At 39.0% G+C, this 18991-nt stretch overlaps 3 protein-coding genes across 3 annotated transcripts; 2 read left to right on the top strand and 1 right to left on the bottom strand.

Annotated features, from left to right (window-relative positions):
* Positions 1 to 6485: 6485 nt before the first annotated feature.
* Positions 6486 to 7816, bottom strand: LOC133737098 (uncharacterized). The gene is made up of 4 exons (XM_062164720.1): positions 7729 to 7816; positions 6953 to 7295; positions 6777 to 6879; positions 6486 to 6674 (listed from the first exon to the last, which is right to left on the bottom strand). The coding sequence occupies exons 1-4, from the start codon at positions 7814 to 7816 to the stop codon at positions 6486 to 6488; spliced, it is 723 nt and encodes a 240-aa protein (XP_062020704.1).
* Positions 7817 to 9747: 1931 nt separating this feature from the next.
* On the top strand, positions 9748 to 11905 carry LOC133739190 (RING finger protein ETP1 homolog). The gene is made up of 5 exons (XM_062166927.1): positions 9748 to 9835; positions 9994 to 10076; positions 10629 to 10754; positions 10859 to 10931; positions 11061 to 11905. The coding sequence occupies exons 1-5, from the start codon at positions 9833 to 9835 to the stop codon at positions 11784 to 11786; spliced, it is 1011 nt and encodes a 336-aa protein (XP_062022911.1). The 5' UTR covers positions 9748 to 9832; the 3' UTR covers positions 11787 to 11905.
* A 1449-nt stretch (positions 11906 to 13354) lies between these two features.
* On the top strand, positions 13355 to 14583 carry LOC133737097 (uncharacterized). Its single transcript, XM_062164719.1, has 2 exons — positions 13355 to 13427; positions 13504 to 14583. The coding sequence occupies exon 2, from the start codon at positions 13543 to 13545 to the stop codon at positions 14581 to 14583; it is 1041 nt and encodes a 346-aa protein (XP_062020703.1). The 5' UTR covers positions 13355 to 13427; positions 13504 to 13542.
* Positions 14584 to 18991: the final 4408 nt, after the last annotated feature.

Here is an 18991-nt window from a genome sequence, read left to right as displayed (position 1 = left end):
TCACTCTATCCGTTTGGTAACTCCAATCAAATATGACCAGGAAAGTAGAGAGAGATGTTGGTGGAGCGAGGCTCTCTTAAGTACCAATAATCTCAATGACTTTCCTAGACATCACATTTTATTGGGTCCGCCACATAAGAAAGAGTTAATACAATTGTCATTTATTGACTAAGGCAAATTGCCATTACAAAAGTTCTTGGAAAAATAAAAGGACTAATCTAATCAAAGTCTGCTGCATCCTTGTGCACTTCATCATCAGCTTTGAAGTCCTCTATGGTGAGATTGACATCTCCACCATCTTCTTCTTCTTCTGCAAGGTACACTTCTTGCTCTCTCAGGTCCCTGTATGCCCTGTATCTTTCAGCTAGTTCCTCGCTTGCCTTGCATTGCTTGAACCAATGCTCAATTGATCCACATCGATGACACTCATCATTGTGGTTGCCTCCCTTTAATTGAGGTGCACGTTGTGCACGTTGCGGGCGTTCCCTAGGAGGGTTGGTGCCACCACCACGACCCATGGCGCCACCATTACGGCTAGGGATACCACGACCTCCTCTCCCACGTGTGGCATTACCACCACGTGTATCCACACCAAACTTGCGGTTTCCTTCCTGGTTAGGGCGGTTATATGGGCCCATACGTCCCTCATATCCCCCATTCTTAGGGTTCCGCTCCTTGCGCCCTCCTTTGGGTGCATTATAATTCGCCTCATAAACGCTCTTAGTTCCAATAGGCCTTGAATTATAATTCCTCACGAGTATGTTATCATGTTTCTCAGCTACAGATATGATATTGATAAGCTGATGAAACCTCGTGATCCGTCCAGCATTGACTTCAGTACGATATTGCTTTGATATCACAATGGCTGAAACGGGGAAGGTGGAGAGAGTCTTCTCAATTAGCTCTTGCTCTGTGATAGGTTTTCCACAAAACCTCAACATGGATTGTATGCGAAAATAAAAGGAATTTAAATACAAGAAAGCAGCAACCTTAATTATAAAAACTTACGTGATGTTCTTGGCTTGAAGACACGCGCGTGTTGGAACAGGCGTGTTTTTTTTTTTCTGGACCGTCTGTTCTTTGGGCTTTCCTCTTTTTTTTTTCTTGGGCCGGGTCCCTTCTTCTTCTTTTTTTTTTTTTTCTGGGCCGGGTCCCTTCTTTTTTTCTTTTTCTTTCTTTTCCTTCGGGTCTTCTTCTTCTTTCTTTCCTCTGTTCTTCCTCCTCCTAATATGCAGGTGGCGGGGCAGAAACTGCAAGGTAGGCAGCAGCTTCGGGCAGGGACGCTGGTGCAGTGGCGCGGCAGGCATGGACGCAGGGCTGCAGGCGGGCTGGTGCGCAGGGCTGCAGGCGGTGTGCAGGGCAGTGGGCTGCAGCAGGGGCGTGTTGGGCTGCGGGCTGGTGTGCAGCGCGGGCTGCAGGGAGATGGCTGGAGGCTGCAGGATGCGCGGGGGCTGCAGGAAGCGTGCAGGGCAGTGGGCTGCAGCAGGGGCGTGCTGGGCTGTGGGCTGGTGTGCAGCGCGGGCTACAGGGACTGCAGTGGGTTGCAGTGGGCTGCTAGCCGAGCTAGGGTTTAGGGAGGAGAGGACTTGCGGCAGATTTTGTGAGAGATAGTTTTAGGTTTTTTTTTCTTTTTTCTTTTGGGCTAGGGTTAGAACTCGTGCTGATAACGTGTTGTAGGAGAATTGTAGTTGTGTTTATCATTGATAATAGGAGCCCTTTAAATAGGGAGTTACAAGGTATACAAAAGGTAATAGAATCCGAATACAATTGAATACCTAGAACACTTTCCTATTACAACTCTAAACCCTAGTTTGTAGAGGCACACATTATGTCCACATCCTTCAACACAAATGTTAATGTGCCAACCTTTATCTATAATTTTAGCATATGGAATTGGTTCTACTCTTATCATTTGAGGGAAGATTTATTGATAATATATATCATAGTTTTATTGGTATTACCCTAACATTTGCAAGAATTGAAATTCATCACTTTATGCAAAAACACACATGGTCTCACCTATGTGATCGACACACAATATCCGATATACATGGTACATGTAGATGAGGTGAAGAAAGAGTTGGAAGCACAAATAAAAAGGTTGGAAGCTTGTTTAGCCACGGAAGAGAGCAACAGGGTATGATGAGGTGAAGAAAGAAATGGTTGCCTTGGACGAGAAAGTTGCCGACTTCAAGGCCATGCACGATCAAAGAGTTGGAAGCACAGATAAAAAGGTTGGAAGCTTGTTTAGCCACGGAAGAGAGCAACAGGGCAAAGACTGATCAGGTTATCGATTTTATCAAGGCACAAGTTACCAACGTGAGAGATGGATTGGTCTCGGACTTGGCACAAGTGTCTTGCATGGGGGGGGAACGACCCGAGCCTAACCAGTTATAGTAGCTGAAAAACAGTCGAACTGGGATAACCCAAAGACTAGTTTTACCAAGTTTGCATGATGCACTTGGCCTAATTAAGCTATTGTTGTTCTATTTTGGTAGGATAACCAAAAGGGATCCAACCAAAAGTGTCTACATGAACACCATTTACCAATTACCTTGTTTGGCGTTAGTGAAACTCCATTTAAGTTGGTATACGTTCTAACTTCCACCTCTTTCAAATTTTAATGCATCGAAAAATCAGCCTTCGGATTTAAGAAGCCACCTCACATGAACAAAAGAAGCTTTTAATATAAGCAGTCAAAGTGTCAAACAGATGGTTGTGCTTGTAATTATTGACAAGCATGAATATAAGAAGACATTGCTTGCAAACTAAAAGTTTACCTTGCAACTTTTTTCACTATCAAAGTATCAAACTCATGGAACTGTCTAAGGTAAATCTCTCTACACTTTGTTTAATTTCTGTAGATTATAATTTGATATTTTACGCTGGAAATGCTACTCTCTCGGGGCTTATAACTCAATGCTTTGGTTGGTGTAATTCAGACATGGTGCTCTCACATGGCTTCACTCTCCCCTGATGTCATTGTCTTTCCCAAGGCTGATACTCCCTGCAAGTGGTTCCTCTACTTTTTTTGGTTCTGTAATCATCTGATTAATTATATTTCTTTCGACAGAATTAATTTCTCTAAACCTCGCCAGTCTTTTTTTTTTCCCCCCCTTTACTTTCAAACGAGTAACTGGTAGTGGGAAAACAAAGAAGCTTAGCTATGTAGTACTGTTGAAAATTGCAACTTTAGGTTCAAAATGCACTTGATGCACGATGTGGGGTGAGACTGTTTTTTTCAAGAAATCCATGTGTAGAAAAGATAAAAAAAGACTTGTGATAGAGACACTTTAGCTAATGACCAACTGCAAAGTGATTTTCTCACTTATTCAGCCATACTTCTATCAGCTGATTCCTGCCCATCGGAGTTGAAGGCTGACCTTTCATCATTCAGACATAATCTCCCAGAGGAAACCTCTGCTTTTATTCAAGCTAGAAATGAGTTGAAGGTGGCCTCAGACTTAGCAGCTTCAATTACTCTGAAGAAGTTTGTGCTTCAGCAAGATTCTTCCAAGTATATCGATGCAAAGAAAGAAATTCTTGCCTCAGAGGAGAAAATTGCTAAGCTTAAGGCAACTCTAATAACAGAAGAGAGCAAGAAGGCGAAGTTTGATGAGGTTTGGATTCGATTGAGACTCAAGTAACCTCTTCCAAAGATAGATTGGTCTCGGGCTTAGCACAAGTGTCCGGCATGGAGGAACAGTCCAAGCTGCTAACCAGTTAGTATCTCAGCGACAATCGGAGTGGAATAGCTTAAGGACAACCTTTACGAACTTTGCATGATTTATATTTCGGTTCTGGTTACACAAACTGGTCGGCATTGTGATCTACTGAACTTTGTAGTGTGACAACATGGGAATAATAATGTCTCACTTGGACAACAAAGTGCTTTTCAGCTGCTTGTATGTCTTACTTTATTGGAACCCTTAACAGGCATTCATGTTGAACCAAAATTTTCAGTGGAGCTGTCACTGGAGCAGAACAAAACTCGATCAAGTTCTGTGCAGTGTGAGCGAATGAGCAAAACTTTAAGAAATGGCAAAATTTTGACAACCATTTTGATCTGCTGTGTTGGCTCAAAATTTGCTTGCGGACTTGCGGAGTCGGCCAACAAAAGTTTTAAACCTTAAGAATATGAAAGTAGAAAAGCTTAACACTTAGCTTTGAAATGCTGGTTTTTCTTGTCATGCTTGGCTGGTGCAAAGGGATAGTAAAAGAAACCTTGGGTGATGAAATGGAGCACCATCATCACTACGATCTACAATCTAGCTAGCTAGATTAATCACTAGCTTGAGAAACGTCAAAAGTTTAATATCCCGGGAATCAAATCTTTACAATAAATTATATAACCCGCAAGGATCCCAATATTGCTTTATTAATATGGCTAGGAGAGAAGGACAACATACAGTCGAACACTAATGAGACAGGAGACGCGAATACAGTCAATGGAAAATTTCATTAGCTGCAAGGGAAGAAGCAATTTGCATAGCTGTAAGCAGCTTTAACCTTTATAAGCTAAAAGTTACCTCGGCCTAACTTTTATAAGCTGGTGCCAAATGATTAAACATTTAGGCTTGATTTGGTTCGTGGAAATTATAGTTTGTCTTTTGCCTTTCTCATGGAATAGAAATTTTCCATAAATTTTCCATTCCAGTGTCCAGATACAATTGAAAAGTTGTCAGGCAGTGGGCTGGTAAGGCAGTGGTTTCCAATTTGGGATGTAATGTGTTTGGACGTGTGTGTTGGTGAGGTGATAAGACGGTGATTTTCCACTAGAAATTTTGTAACTAATGTAATAAACTAATAAAAAAACTAGGAAAAAAAATAAATCTCTTGGAGGTATGAGAGGAATCATTTTTTTCATTTCCCTTGTCCTGAAAGACTAGTCCTGATTTTCAACCCCTTACCAAACACAGCAAATACAGAGTTTTTGTTTCTTGGGCTCTCAAATATGGGAACCAAACTAGACCTAGAATAAATTGCTTTATTGAAATTTACCAAATACATTTTATTACTTAACTTATTTATTTTTTAGCTTTTTAAGTAACTTAACTAAGGGCGAGTTTGGCCCCGAGGTGATTAATTTAAAAGCAGCTTTAGCTGTGTTGTGAGTATAATCAGTTGTGAGTATAATCAGCTGGGTGTTTAGTAAACTGTGCTTTTAAAAGTGCTGTGAGTACAAAAGCAGTGTTTAAGTGTTTGGTAAACTTTAGTATAAAAGTGCTGTGAGTTTAGAAAATGACCAAAAAGGACATGAAGTTAAAATGATGTTACTTATATATTTTTAGAAATAATAACATTTATGATCTTTATAATAACATTTATTATCTCTATAAGTTATACTCTACTCATTCATTTATCCTACATGTGTGTGTAATCATCTTCAAGTGTCTTTGACATTATATTTCATGTTCTAACTATATTATTGCAAGGAAATATGGGTTCTTTCCTCTGAGTAACTTCCGTCGACTGAATCAATAATCTTCCTTGTATCCTCTTCCATGTGAAGTCTTGTAATGCCAAACTTCTTATGCCCACCACCAAACTCTACTAGAATGTCCAAATCAATGTAGCCACCGGTTACAATTGGAACATCAAAGTGGGATATTTGGTACCCCTTTGGAAGGTCCGCGTAAAAGTATTGTTTCCAATCAAACAATTAAGATAGCTAATATGTAAATGAGCTATTTGCTTATACATATATAGTAGAGGATGCACAAACATAGTTCATTTGATGTTTCTGGGATACAAAACCTTTAGCACATCAGTTTACTTCCATTGCCAAAATATATACATCAAAAATTCAATCTCCAATGGAAAGGAGAGAATCAAAATGGAGCCAACAAAATCACTCCCATTTCTTGATCACCAACGAGATTGGTAAGGTGAAAGAGTTCTTGATATCAACACATCATCATATGAAAATATCAAATGGATCTTCTATGGTGAGCAAGCATTCATTAAACTTGCAGCAATATAATTTCTCACTACATCCATTTCTTGTGCCCCGAGATTGTAGTTTATACCATGTTCTTCTTGTGCATTCCCCCCCATATCCATCTCATTTTGGACATTATTTCTATTATTGAAATGAATATCATGTCGACTATGCTTTCTTACATAGTTATGAAGCGTCATTGTCGCAATAATTATTTTGACTTGTGTAATGAAGGGATAACTAGGCATGTCTTTTAAAATCTTAAATTTTTTTTTCCATGCTCCAAAAGTACGTTCAATGACGCTCCTAAGAGATGAGTGCATGTGGTTAAATACCTCTTTAGAACCGGTAGGTTCACCACCGTACCGAAATTGTGGAAGATGATACCTCACACCACCTCTATAAGGTCCTAGATATCCCTTCATTTGTGGGTAACCAGCATCCACAAGATAATATTTCCCTGTCAAAATAAAAATTATGATAATTTAATTTCTTGTTTTTCAATTTGGAAATTGCATAATTTCAGTCATTACCATTGGGAGGCTTAGGTGAATATCCTTGTATCATGTGCAGTTCCTTCCCACCCGGCACATGCAAAAGTGAATTGCATGTCAAAATTACACACCGCCATTATATTTTGAGTCGGTATGCCTTTCCTTCCAATATATGGTATTTGATCTCGAGGAGGTATTGAGGCATACACATGTACACCATCAATAGCCCCTATACAATTCTGCAAATAATATGGGATTAAAATGACTAAATGCCATCAACAAAATCAAGATCTGCAATAAATAACAGCAAAAAAAAAAAAAAAAAAGCCAGTTAAATTTACCTTAAAATGAGGCATATATCTTGTATCTCTTGATATTTCCTCAGGAATTTCATTGAACTCAGGATCCGGCGGCTTTATAACATCAATAGCCATTCGACATACACTGTCTAGGACAATACTAAATTAAGTATCTACTCACAGTCTCTCCAGAACGTTGGAATCGTTCTTGGGCTAACCTATTCCCAACACCATGTCCTAACATATGCACGAACATTCCCACTATCTCAGCAGCACATATGTTCTTTGAACCAGTCAAGCCATAGTTTTCTAGTAAATCATTACATAATCTGAGAAAAACATGTTTTTCCATCCTAAACATTCTATAACAACGACTTTCATGTCCTGCTAGTAATTCCATCATCCATCTATTTCCTGTTTGGTCAGAATTCATGCATGGAGTTTTAACAAGATATGTGTCATGGTAATATTCAACTGTGCGTAGCAACAAACATACATCTTGATAGAAGTAAAACTCCTCCTCATCTATAATGTCCATATTCTGAAAACAATCAAGTAAACCTGCAATTCATCATTTCATACATTCAATTTATCTTAATACAATCAAGGATCGATAAACAAACCAGATATAAATGAGAATTAATTAACAAATGAGAAGTAAAACCAGAAAAGTTCTATATATAACCAAATATATGATTACTAGTGCAAAGTAACATTCCAAGTTAAATATCCAACTGAGAATAGAACATATATACAATAGTTTATCCAAATACTAGCAGAACATGGTACTTGTCCAAGCTTCACAAGTAAACCAGTTTCAAAATCAAAATAGCTAGCTTCTTCCTAGTAGCTTCTTAGTCCTATTATTTTCCAGCAATTCCCATTTCATAATAAAGCCACTGAATCTTGATATCTGCATCTTCTATGGTGACAAACATCTCTCTCTTTTCTTGACTGAGAAATAACTGAGTTGCAAAAAACCACAAAGGACTACCTGGCTCTGCCCCGGGTAAAGATGAAACTGATTTCATCACTTCAGCAATACAAGGTCCCAACACACCTTTATTCATTACTGAAGTCATGGTGCTCCTAGTTTGAATTGATTCCACCATCCGATCAATTTGTATTGCTAACTTAGCTGCACCTCCAATCTTTCTTGATCCTATACCTTTGGCTTTATTATTTTTCTCAGTACCTGCATTAACTTGTTTTGTTGGTGTCCTTTTCCTCTTACCTAAAGAACTGGCAATGACTTCAATGGGACATGCCAAATCATCATCGCTATCTAATGGAACTGCAACATTGTTAACTTCTATATCATCAGGTGGAAGTACACCAGATGATGGTGCCCAAGCATGAACACGACTTGCAGTAACTTGCTGAATGATGCTTAGTTATTTGCTTCACACATAACTAAGCAATGTCCATCAAAACAAAGGCACTCAAATACTTCCTGTAAGATTCAACCACATATCCAAGTATGACTTCCCACCAAAAATAGGAGTCATGCTCTGCCCCAAACTTGATACCACTATAATCAAATTTGAGGACACGTTCTCATTGCATAGTTTCTACCATGTTATTATAATTTAGTACCATTGCTAGTCTACTTCCAACGATATCAATATCTGATCTAATTTATTCAGACCAAAAATATATATATATATCTAATTTATTTAAAATATCAAATTTCTGCTAGTCTACTTCCAACAATATCAATATCCAATCTATTTACTATAATATTTCTGTTGATTTCTAAAAGCTAAAGCAATTTATGATAGTCGGGTGTTAACATAATTCTAGTGTGATGTATAAATTGTTCTCTAAACACACAGAAAGAGTCAATATGATCATGAATCCACAAACATTAAACCCATATTTCAAAGTATTAGAAGAGATTCAGCAAACGCAATTAACAACATGCAGATCGTACTTACCTTTGCTAGGTTATAAGGAAGTAGATACAACCTTCTTCTAATTGCAATAGAGTAGTCCCTCTTCTTCGAATCAGTTACCTATGTGATCATTGTTTTCATCAAAACTTCTAAACAAAATCTCTGTTTTCAAAGCTTTAATCTAAAACCCTAATCTAAATTTGGAGAACCCGTAATAATTTATTCATCATGTAGACAATAAACTAGATAGGATGATGAAACCCAAAATACTACAGAAGATAAACAAGAATCAGAGACAGAACCCCAAATCAAAAAGTCAGAAACATGCATTCCCAATTCAAGCTACTGACTTTTCACACATATGAATTCCAATAACCATATAGCCTTACCAAATAAGATTGTAATGAGTGATTTGTTGCAGATATGTAGATGGAGAGAAACGAGAGCTTTGTTTGACGTCGATCAGTTTTCTGAAAGTCTAGAATGAAGTTTGTGAGTTGAGAGCGTGTAAAAACTGATGATATCAGGTAATATAGCAAATTAGATGAGGGCAATATAGGTAAAGCCAATAAATAGTCTCAGATTCTGAAATCAGAAGCATCACTTTTGCAACTTGTAGATTATAGCATTGGGAAGTGGGAGATTGAGTTATAATCCACAACATCTGGTCTTACCAAACACCTATCCAACTTAAATTATGGAATAAGCAGCTTAAGCTGCACTAACCTCGGGGCCAAACTCAACCTAAAAGTCCTCCCATAGTCCCCATATCACCAAAAAATTCACTTTTGATGAATCTCTCATAATCTTACGTAAGGCAGTCGTGTCATGTGTGTGGCAGTGGCCATACAAGAATCAGCCATATTATTATACTTTCTCAGACGACGGAGAATAAACTGTTTTATTGAATTTTACCAAATATGTTTTGTTACTTAAGTTTTTTTGTTAAGTAACTTTTTAAATAATTTGGGTCAAGTCCCAAAAATTTGGACCTTAGCAGATTTGGAAAAATAAATAACTAAAGCCCAACACTCAATTTGCTGGGTTTTACATGATGCTTTCGTCGCACCTCCAGAACAGGAGAGCAAGGTCAACTGCAAGTCTATGAGGAATTGAGGACCAAGTTTAATTTGGTCGCTTTTTAAGGAAAAAGGTACCCTCACACCTCCAGAAGAGGAAAGCAAGATCAACAGCAACTTCGCCATGGTAATCAAAGCAGACTCCTTAACTCTTCTTGCTCTTCTCTACAATTTATTCTCTGCAGATTGTCGGATCCCATAAAAGTAACTCTTAACTCTGCCTCTTCTTTTTAAAAGCTTATAATTAATTGCTTCTGTTTTGTTTGGTGATCGATGATGGTCCAGAGCCAGACACAATGCGCTCACCACCAGGCTGTCGTTTCCTGTGATCTCACTGGCGTTCCCAGCCCTGACACTCCCTGCAAAAGGTTCATCTTCCTCTTTAATATTCCCATGCCATGAGTTACTCTCGATGAATCATCATCCTATGCTTTGTTAATGCTTGAGAAGTTGAGATGGAATATTAATTGCCTATTAAGTATTAAGAGCTTGTTTCTCACTTTTCTTTTATTTTTCTTCTCTAAACACATGAACGAAGTTGCCCAACTATTACTATTGCTCTGAGATTTTCACTATCCTTATTCATGAAAATGTAGATTAATTCCTTCTTGGAAATATTTATGTTTGAAGCAACTAGCACTTAACTCAGCCAAATTTTGCTTGTTCTTCAAATCCTAGATCTACGTACATTTATTAGCTTTACACATCTGACCTCTACATTCCCAGAGCCAACAATCTCAATGAAAGGTGGAATTCAGAGTTTTTTCTAATTGAACAATATCTTCAAACTAATTGTTAAAGTGAAAAGCTCTACCAGGATTCTCTACTTATAATACACCATCAAAGTACGAGCTCCTGAGTTTGACTCATACCTGATACCTCCTGTTACTAATTTGTATAATGGTTTTCATATATTGTAGATGTCAGCATCCAAAAGAGAATTGGTTTTGTTTGTCCTGTAAGGACGTCTTCTGTAGTAGTAGTGTGTATGGACATTTCATTCAGCATTATCAGGAGACAAAGCATTGTCTTTCTGTCAACTGCAGGTAACCATTACTATATCCCCACAAATTGCAGGCTCAAGTCTTTTCTTTTTCTGCAGTGATTTATTATAATTATGTCTTCTGCTTTTGTTCACCTTTTGAAACAGTAATAATTTAATTTACTGTTACTCCTGCCGTAAATTTCTAGATGCGGAAGTGATCCAAAAATTATGGGCCAAGGTGAGCTTTTCCCTTCATTTTTGGTTTTAGGTATTGGATGTTGCCAACAGGAGTGGCCGGCGATGCCATACTCAAAAAGGAAGAGACTCATGTCCACTTTCCATTCGCTCACACATTTTATATTTTTAGGGTCGATCATCTTCATCCAAGCTAGAGAGCATTGATGCAATGATTGTTGATGTTATTGATCTCTTGTCTAAGCCAATTCCTAGTATCAATGTTCATCCACAGTTGGATGCTCAGTCGTTTGGAGGCCAGGATGAGCTTTCATTGGCTAAGGAAGGACTCCGGAAGATCTTTGATTGCGGGTTAAAGGCTCTAGCTGATCCCAAAGTGCAAGAAGAGTTTCTCCTTTACTCAGCCACACTGCTATCAGCTGAGTCATGCCCCTCAGAATTGAAGGTTAACCTTTCATCATTCAGGTGCAATCTTTCCGAGGAAACGTCTGCTTTCGTCAAAGCTCAAGATGAGTTGAAGGTGGCCTCAGACTTATCAGCCTCAATCACTCAGAAGAAGTTTGTGGTGCTGCAACAAACTTCAAAGTATGATGAGGTGAAGAAAGAAATTGTCGCCTCGGACGAGAAAGTTGCCGGCTTCAAGGCAATGATCAAAGAGTTGGAAGAACAAATCAAAAGGTTGGAAGTTTGTTTAGCCACAGAAGAGAGCAACAGGGCAAAGATTGATGAGGCTATCGGTTCCATCGAGAAACAAGTCACCACCGCGAGAGATGGATTGGTCTCGGACTTGGCACAAGCGTCTTCCATGGAAGGATCGACCCAAGCAGCTAACGAATTAGTAGCTCGAAAACAATCGCACTGGGATAACCTAAAGCTTAGTTTTACTAAGTTTTCATGATGCGCTTGGCCTAATTAAGCTGTTGTTTGTATTTTGGTGGGATAAACCACATGTGTCTACATGAATTCCATTTAGTAATCACCTTGTTTGGGTTTAGTGGAACTCCATTTATTAGTGCACGTTCCAACTTCCATCTCTTTCAAATTTCAATGCATCGGGAAAAAAAAAAAAAAAAAAGCCTTCAGAATCTTAGTGGTCACCTCACAATAACGAAAGCAGCTTTTAATATAGGCAGTCAAAGCGTCAAACAGATGGTTGTGCTTCTGAGTTCTGATTATTGACAAGCATGAATATAAGAAGACGCTGCTTGCAAACATGGTATACTTTGCATGCAAACGAAGGTATACTTCCTTGCAAAACAATTTGTACTTTGTAACTTTGTTCACCATCAAACAAAGTTCAAGTGTGTCATCGAAAAAAATAAATAAATAATAAAAAACGAAGTTCAAGTGTGAGTCTATAATTTGGCCACTTTGATTTCCTTCAAACCTCCAGAAGAGCAAGGTAAACTGCAACATGGCCATGGTAATCAAAGCTTACTCTAACTCTGGCTTTTCTTTTAAAGTTACCTATCTACATTTTCTTTTCTGCAGATTGCAATGAGTAATTTGGGTTTTGTTTTGTACAGAGCCAGAAACAGTGTGATCATCACTTGGCTTTTGTGTCCTGTGATCTCACTGGCGTTCCCAGCCCTGACACTCCTTGCAAAAGGTTCATCTTCGTCCATCTTTTGTTAGTGTCCTCTGAAATTTATATACTGCCATGCCATGAGTTATTTTCTCTAATCGTCACCCTATGCTTTTCTATTGCTTGAGCCTTGAGATTGAATAATTGTTTGGTATCTCCGAAAGCAAGATTCCCAATTGATCATTCCACTTCAATGTTGTAGAAATGATTGTTTTCCTATAAAAGCCATCCTTTAAGAATATTCTCTATTCAGAGTTTGGTTTTCATTTTTGTCATTTTTTCTCTCAAAACACATGGATGAAGTTTCCCATCTGTTACTGTTGCTATGAGATTTTCGCCATCCTTTTCATGTAAAAGTAGATCCCTTCTTGGAAGTGTTGTGCTTGCATTAGCAAAGCAACTGGCTAAGTCACCTCAGCCAACAATGTGCATGCAGTTAGCTTTGCAAATTTACATGTACATTAGAGCCATCAATTGGAAAACAGTTTTGATGAAAGAAGGAATTCAGTGTTTTTCTCATTGAACATATTCTTTAAATAGTTATAGTCAAAAGCTCTAGGACGATTCTCTACCCTTACATCATCAAAATATGAGTACCTGAGTTTGAAGAAAACCTCATATTACTAATTTGTACAGATATGAAAATTGTGTGTAGATGTCAGCATCCCTGGGCGAATTGGTTTTGTTTGTCCTGTAAGGACGTCTTCTGTAATGTTAACAGACATGCTACTGAGCATTATAATCAGACAAAGCATTGTCTTTTTGTATACTGCAGGTAACCATCACAATGTTTTCTACAAATTACAGGCTCATGTCTTTCTTTTTCTGCAGTGATTTAATATGAATATGTCTTCTGTTTGGCTCATCTTTTGAAACAGTAATAAATCAATTTGGTGTTACTCCTGCCGTAAATATCTAGATGCTCAAGTGATCCAACAATTGTGGGCCAAGCAGGTGAGCTTTGTCCTTAATTTTTGGTTTTATGTATTGTCCACTTTCCAATAACTCATACACGTACTTGCATTTTTAGAGTCGATCATCTTCAGCCAAGCTCGAGAGCATTGATGCAATGGTTGTTGATGTTACTGGTCTCTTGTCCAAGCCAAATCCTAGCATCAATGTTCATCCACAGTTGGATGCTCCGTTGTTTGTTGGCCAGGACGAGCTTGCCTTGGCGAAGGAGGGACTCCAGAAGATCTTTGATTGCGGGTTAAAAGCTCTAGCTGATCCCAAAGTGCAAGAAGCGTTTCTCCTTTACTCAGCCACACTGCTATCAGCCGAGTCATGCCCCTCAGAATTGAAGGTTAACCTTTCATCATTCAAATGTAATCTTTCGGAAGAAACCTCTGCTTTCATTAAAGCTCAAGATGAGTTGAAGGTGGCCTCAGAGTTATCAGTCTCGATTACCCAGAAGAAGTTTGTTGTGCGGCAACAAACTTCCAAGTATGATGTGGTAAAGAAAGAAATTACTGCCTCGGACGAGAAAGTTGCCAAATATAAGTCCATGATCAAAGAGTTGGAGGCACAAATCAAAGGGTTGGAAGCTTGTTTAGCCACAGAAGTGAGCAACAGGAAAAAGATTGATGAGCTTATTGATTCGATCGAGACACAACTCACCACTGCAAGAGATGGACTGGTCTCTGACTTGGCACAAGTGTCTTCCATGGAGGGAACGACCCAAGCAGCTTACCAGTTAGTAACTCGAAAACAGTCTCACTGGGATAACCTAAAGACTATGTTTACTAGGTTTGCAATTGCATACGCCACCATGAGTCGACATCCTACTGTGAAGTGGGCACAGCAGCCTGATACGCTTTACATCACTATTGAGTTGCCTGATGCCGAGGACGTAAAGCTTAAACTGGAGCCTGAAGGAAAGTTTCTATTCTCTGCTACAACTGGAGCAGAAAAGATACCTTATGTAGTTGATCTTGATCTCTATGACAAGGTTGATGTAAATGAGAGTAGGTATAGTGTTGGCTCGGGAAATATATTTCACCTAGTGAAAAAAGCTGAAAATAAATGGTGGAGCAGATTGATAAAACAAGAAGGAAAAGCTCCTGGCTTCTTGAAAGTTGATTGGGATATGAACAAGTCTACGAATGAATGAAAGAGCCTTTATGCTCACTCATGGAATAAAAAGTGTAAAGCTAATATATACTCATTCTATATTTCTATTATAGCCAAAGTAACTTTTTGCCTTAAGAGCATCTTTAGCAGACTCTCTATTTTGGCTCATTAGCTATTTTGGAGAGCATGTTTAGCTTTTTATCTATTTTAGCAGCTGCACCAGACTCCTAAGTAGCTCTCTATTATAACTTTTAGCTATCTCGCTCCTAAATATAGAGAGCGGGATATAGCCAAAGTAACTTTTAGCTATCTCGCTCCTAAAAAGTGTAAAGCTAATATATACTCATTCTATATTTCTATTATAGCCAAAGTAACTTTTACTCTCTATAATTTAAAACATTTTTTTAAAGTTATTTTATGTAATTTATAAATACATTTAAACTATTTAATCTTCAATTAAAAAAATAATATAAATTCAAAACTAGCTAAAATAGAGAGCATTGATGCCGACGTAATTCTAAAGTGGCTAGCTAAAATAACTTATTAGCTACTACTTAAAAATGGCTAGCATTGCTAAAGATGCTCTAATGAGTACTATGACAAGACTAATTGAAAAAATAAAATTGGAATCATATTCATAATATTGCAATATATTTTAACTTTCACGAAGTTATGAATCTAGAGCTCTTATTGAACTTATATGAAATTGATATTTATGGCTAAGTATGCCATACTTAAATTTCAATGCTCGAAATATTGTACAAATGTAAATGTGTCAATTGTTGTTCCTTTATATTGTTATTCTTTGCTAATATCTTTATCTATAATATCATAGATTTATTGGTATTACCCTAACCTTTGCAGGAATTGAAATTCATCCCTTTATGCAAAAATACACATGGTCTCATCTATGTGATCGACACACCATATCCGATATACATGGTACATGTAGATGAGGTGAAGAAAGAGTTGGAAGCACAAATAAAAAGGTTGGAAGCTTGTTTAGCCACGGAAGAGAGCAACAGGGCAAACTTCAAAGTATGATGAGGTACGTGAAGAGAGAAATGGTCGCCTTGGACAAGGAAGTTGCCGAGGCCATGCATGATCAAAGAGTTGGAAGCACAAATAAAAAGGTTGGAAGCTTGTTTGGCCACGGAAGAGAGCAACAGGGCAAAGATTGATCAGGTTATCGATTCCATCATATTGAGACACAAGTTACCAAAGCGAGAGATGAATTGGTCTCGGACTTGGCACAAGTGTCTTCCATGGAGGGAACGACCCAAACAGCGAACCAGTTAGTAGCTCAAAAACATTCGGACTGAGATAACCTAACGTTTGCATGATGCACTTGGCCTAATTAAGCTATTGTCGTTCTATTTTGGTGGGATAACCAAAAGTGTCTACATGAACTCCATTTACTAATTACCTTGTTTGGGGTTAGTGAAACTCCATTTATGTTGGTATACGTTCCAACTTCCACCTCTATCAAATTTCAATGCATCAAAAATCAGCCTTCGGATTTAAGAAGAGTCACCTCACATGAACAAAAGAAGCTTTTAATATAAGCAGTCAAAGAGTCAAACAGATGGTTGTGCTTGTAATTATTGACAAGCCTGAATATAAGAAGACATTGCTTGCAAACAAAAAGTTTACTTTGTGTTGAAGGAAGTCGACATCATGTGTGCCTCTTCAAACTAGGTTTTAGTCGTAGAGTTGTAATATGAGAAGGTTCTAGATTTCCTAGTTATGTTCGGATTCTATTACCTTTAATGTACTCTGTAACTCCCTATATAAAGGGCTCCTATTATCAATAATACAACACAATTCTCCCTGCAATTCATTTTCACTTAAACACGTTATCAGTATGAGCTTTAACCCTAGCTTAAGAAAAAAGAAACAAAAAAAACCCTAAAACCTAAAACTGGCGCACCGCAGCCCCCTACAGCCTCCCCACCGCGCAACTGCTGCTCCCCGCAGCCCTGCGCCCAGCCCACGCTGCCCCTGCAGCGTCCCTGCTGCCCCTGCAGCCAACGCACACTGCTAGCGTCTACCAGCCCGCTTGCGCGCGCCCCGCGCCTTCTGCTGCACGTCTGCTACGCGCCCTTGCGCTCCTGCCACACACTTCGCGCGCCCGTGCGCCTGCAGCCCTTGCGCAACACCCCGCAGCAGTGCCCCCGCAACACACCAACAACCCAACAGCCTTGTAGCTCCGCAGCTGCGCTCCCGCAACGCACCAGTAGCCCAGCAGCCTCGCAGACCCTCAGCAGCACTCCCGCAACTCACCAGCCACCCAACAGCCTCGCAGCCCCGCAATACTGCTACCTTGCATACACGCTGCCATTGCAGTCCCTACTGCCCCGCGTATCTGACACCGCTGCAAGCTCTGCCCCATCACGCCTGCACCAACACGTGTGTGACTCAAGCCCTAAATCACCAAGTAAGTTTTTAAAGATTAAAGTTCCTGCTTTCTTGTCTTTTGGATTCCTTAATTTGCTGCAGGATTTGTATAATACGAACATGGGTTCGATTATTTAATAAGCGGAATTGTGGAGATTCACGCTAAACGAACTAATAGCGTTCGTAATCAATGAACTAAGAGTGTTCATAATAAACGAACTAAGAGCGTTCGTAATCAATGAACTAAGAGCGTTCATAATATTCGGACTAAGAGCGTCCGCAAGCATCAAATTGTGACCATATTAAACATCAATGTTTCGGTCTAATCCAAATATTCTTGGAAATTGATTTCTTGGTAGCATAGCTCGGAAATCTTATTATTTTTAGTTTTCGTGGAAGTTTATCTCCGAAACTAATTCGTTCATGTTTCACCCTTTTTCAGGATGTCAAACTCGAACATACTCGATATTGTTCCATTGGATTATGCAGGCAAAAGATACCTAATGTGGGCTCAGGATGTTGAGCTCCACCTTATTGCTCGTGACTTATTGCATACAATCCAAGAGCTTTGTTCTGAAGGAACTGCTCCAGACCCTCAAACTGAGATTGACAATTCCAGGGCACTTGCCCTAATTATGCGTCATATGGATAGAGACCTCCAGTATGAGTTCATGAATGAGGATAGCGCCATAAAGCTTTGGCAAGCACTTCGTGACCGTTATGGCAATGTTCGTGACTCCATCCTTCCGAATTTAGAAGCCGAATGGAATGATCGTCGCTTCTCTGACTTTGATACAGTCATACAATTTTATTCGGAAGCTCTTTGCATCACAGGAATGATGCACTTCTGTGGCAAGACGATCACAGAAGAACAATTGATTGAGAAAACCCTCAATATCTTCCCTGTCTATGCTATGAGGTGCTGTGATTTATTTCGGACTATATAAATGCAAGACGGATCACAAGCTTTCAAAAGCTTATTGAAACTATGGAAATTGCTGAAAGGCAAGACAACGAGCTTGTGAGAAGAGAAATTGATAGGCTTCGAGATAGCTATCCAGAGCATCGTCCCATGGCTAGAGAAAGTCGCCATAGACATCATGATCCATATGATCGAAATGCTCATGAAGGTAGTCGCCAAAGGCGACAATCACGCCACCATAGTAGCCGTGACTTTGAGGGACTAAGGGTTGGAAATCATAGAGCCAACGTTGGCCATGGTCATAATCTTCCAACGCCTCAGATCCTAGGGACCATGCACATTGCGCCAATGCGCCTCAATCAAGGGAGAATCCTCTTCATGGTATCTATTTCTGATATGGAACGTCTGATCAATGGGCCTGATTTTGCAATGTACCTAAGAAGGTAGCTGACTCACAGTGATCAAGACATCGAGTTCAAGAAGACTTTAAATCTGGTGATGAAGACAAAATGCCGCAGATTTTTATTTAGAATAGTCTTTTATTTCCAAGAATTATGTAATGGCAGTTATGCCTTAAATCAATAAATGACATTTTGTTTTAACTCTTTCTCACTTGGCTTACCTAATTAAGTATGATGTCTAGGAAAGTAATTGAGATTAGTGGTACTTAAGAGAGCCTCGCTCCACCGACATCTCTTCCTACTTTCCTGGTCATATTTGATTGGAGTCACCGATCGGATTGAGTGACTACAATCTGTCTAAGTTTGATTTTTTTTTGGATTAGACTTTGGTTAAGAAACTTTGATGTAATCATTGGCTATTAATAAAGTGTCGATTCTTTTACTTAATGTCTTGGACATACCTTAATTCGAACTTTATTTGAAAGATATAAGAGCCAATGGTTTTTATGTGAAAACACATTGTGAGAATGGACAAGAGTTCCTTTGCATCACCTCTAATGACTACGGACAAAAACGAGTATCAGAGAAACTTATGTGTCGCTCTAGTGGGTTGTATGCAACCACTATTCGAGTCCTTGAATCCAACTATGTCATGAGAGATGATTTATGGGATTCTGACACATATAGGCTTTGGCATGACCGTTTGAGACACCCAGGTAGTGACATGA

The sequence above is a fragment of the Rosa rugosa genome, chromosome 3 (assembly GCF_958449725.1).
Source record: "Rosa rugosa chromosome 3, drRosRugo1.1, whole genome shotgun sequence".
NCBI classification, from domain to species: Eukaryota; Viridiplantae; Streptophyta; class Magnoliopsida; order Rosales; family Rosaceae; genus Rosa; species Rosa rugosa.
This window is presented reverse-complemented; position numbering and strand designations above follow the sequence as displayed.

What these genes read in the sequence shown, in the direction of transcription:
- LOC133737098 (XM_062164720.1), bottom strand. Translation starts at nt 7,816, where the DNA reads ATGACTTCAGTAATGAATAAAGGTGTGTTGGGACCTTGTATTGCTGAA. An exon ending in TTTACCCGGGGCAGAGCCAG is followed by an intron (nt 7,296 to 7,728) that starts GTAGTCCTTTGT and finishes GATGAATTGCAG; the next exon opens with GTTTACTTGATTGTTTTCAG. An exon ending in GGACATGGTGTTGGGAATAG is followed by an intron (nt 6,880 to 6,952) that starts GTTAGCCCAAGA and finishes TGTCCTAGACAG; the next exon opens with TGTATGTCGAATGGCTATTG.
- LOC133739190 (XM_062166927.1), top strand. An exon ending in CCTGACACTCCCTGCAAAAG is followed by an intron (nt 10,077 to 10,628) that starts GTTCATCTTCCT and finishes CATATATTGTAG; the next exon opens with ATGTCAGCATCCAAAAGAGA. An exon ending in TCCAAAAATTATGGGCCAAG is followed by an intron (nt 10,932 to 11,060) that starts GTGAGCTTTTCC and finishes TTATATTTTTAG; the next exon opens with GGTCGATCATCTTCATCCAA.
- LOC133737097 (XM_062164719.1), top strand. Translation starts at nt 13,543, where the DNA reads ATGGTTGTTGATGTTACTGGTCTCTTGTCCAAGCCAAATCCTAGCATC.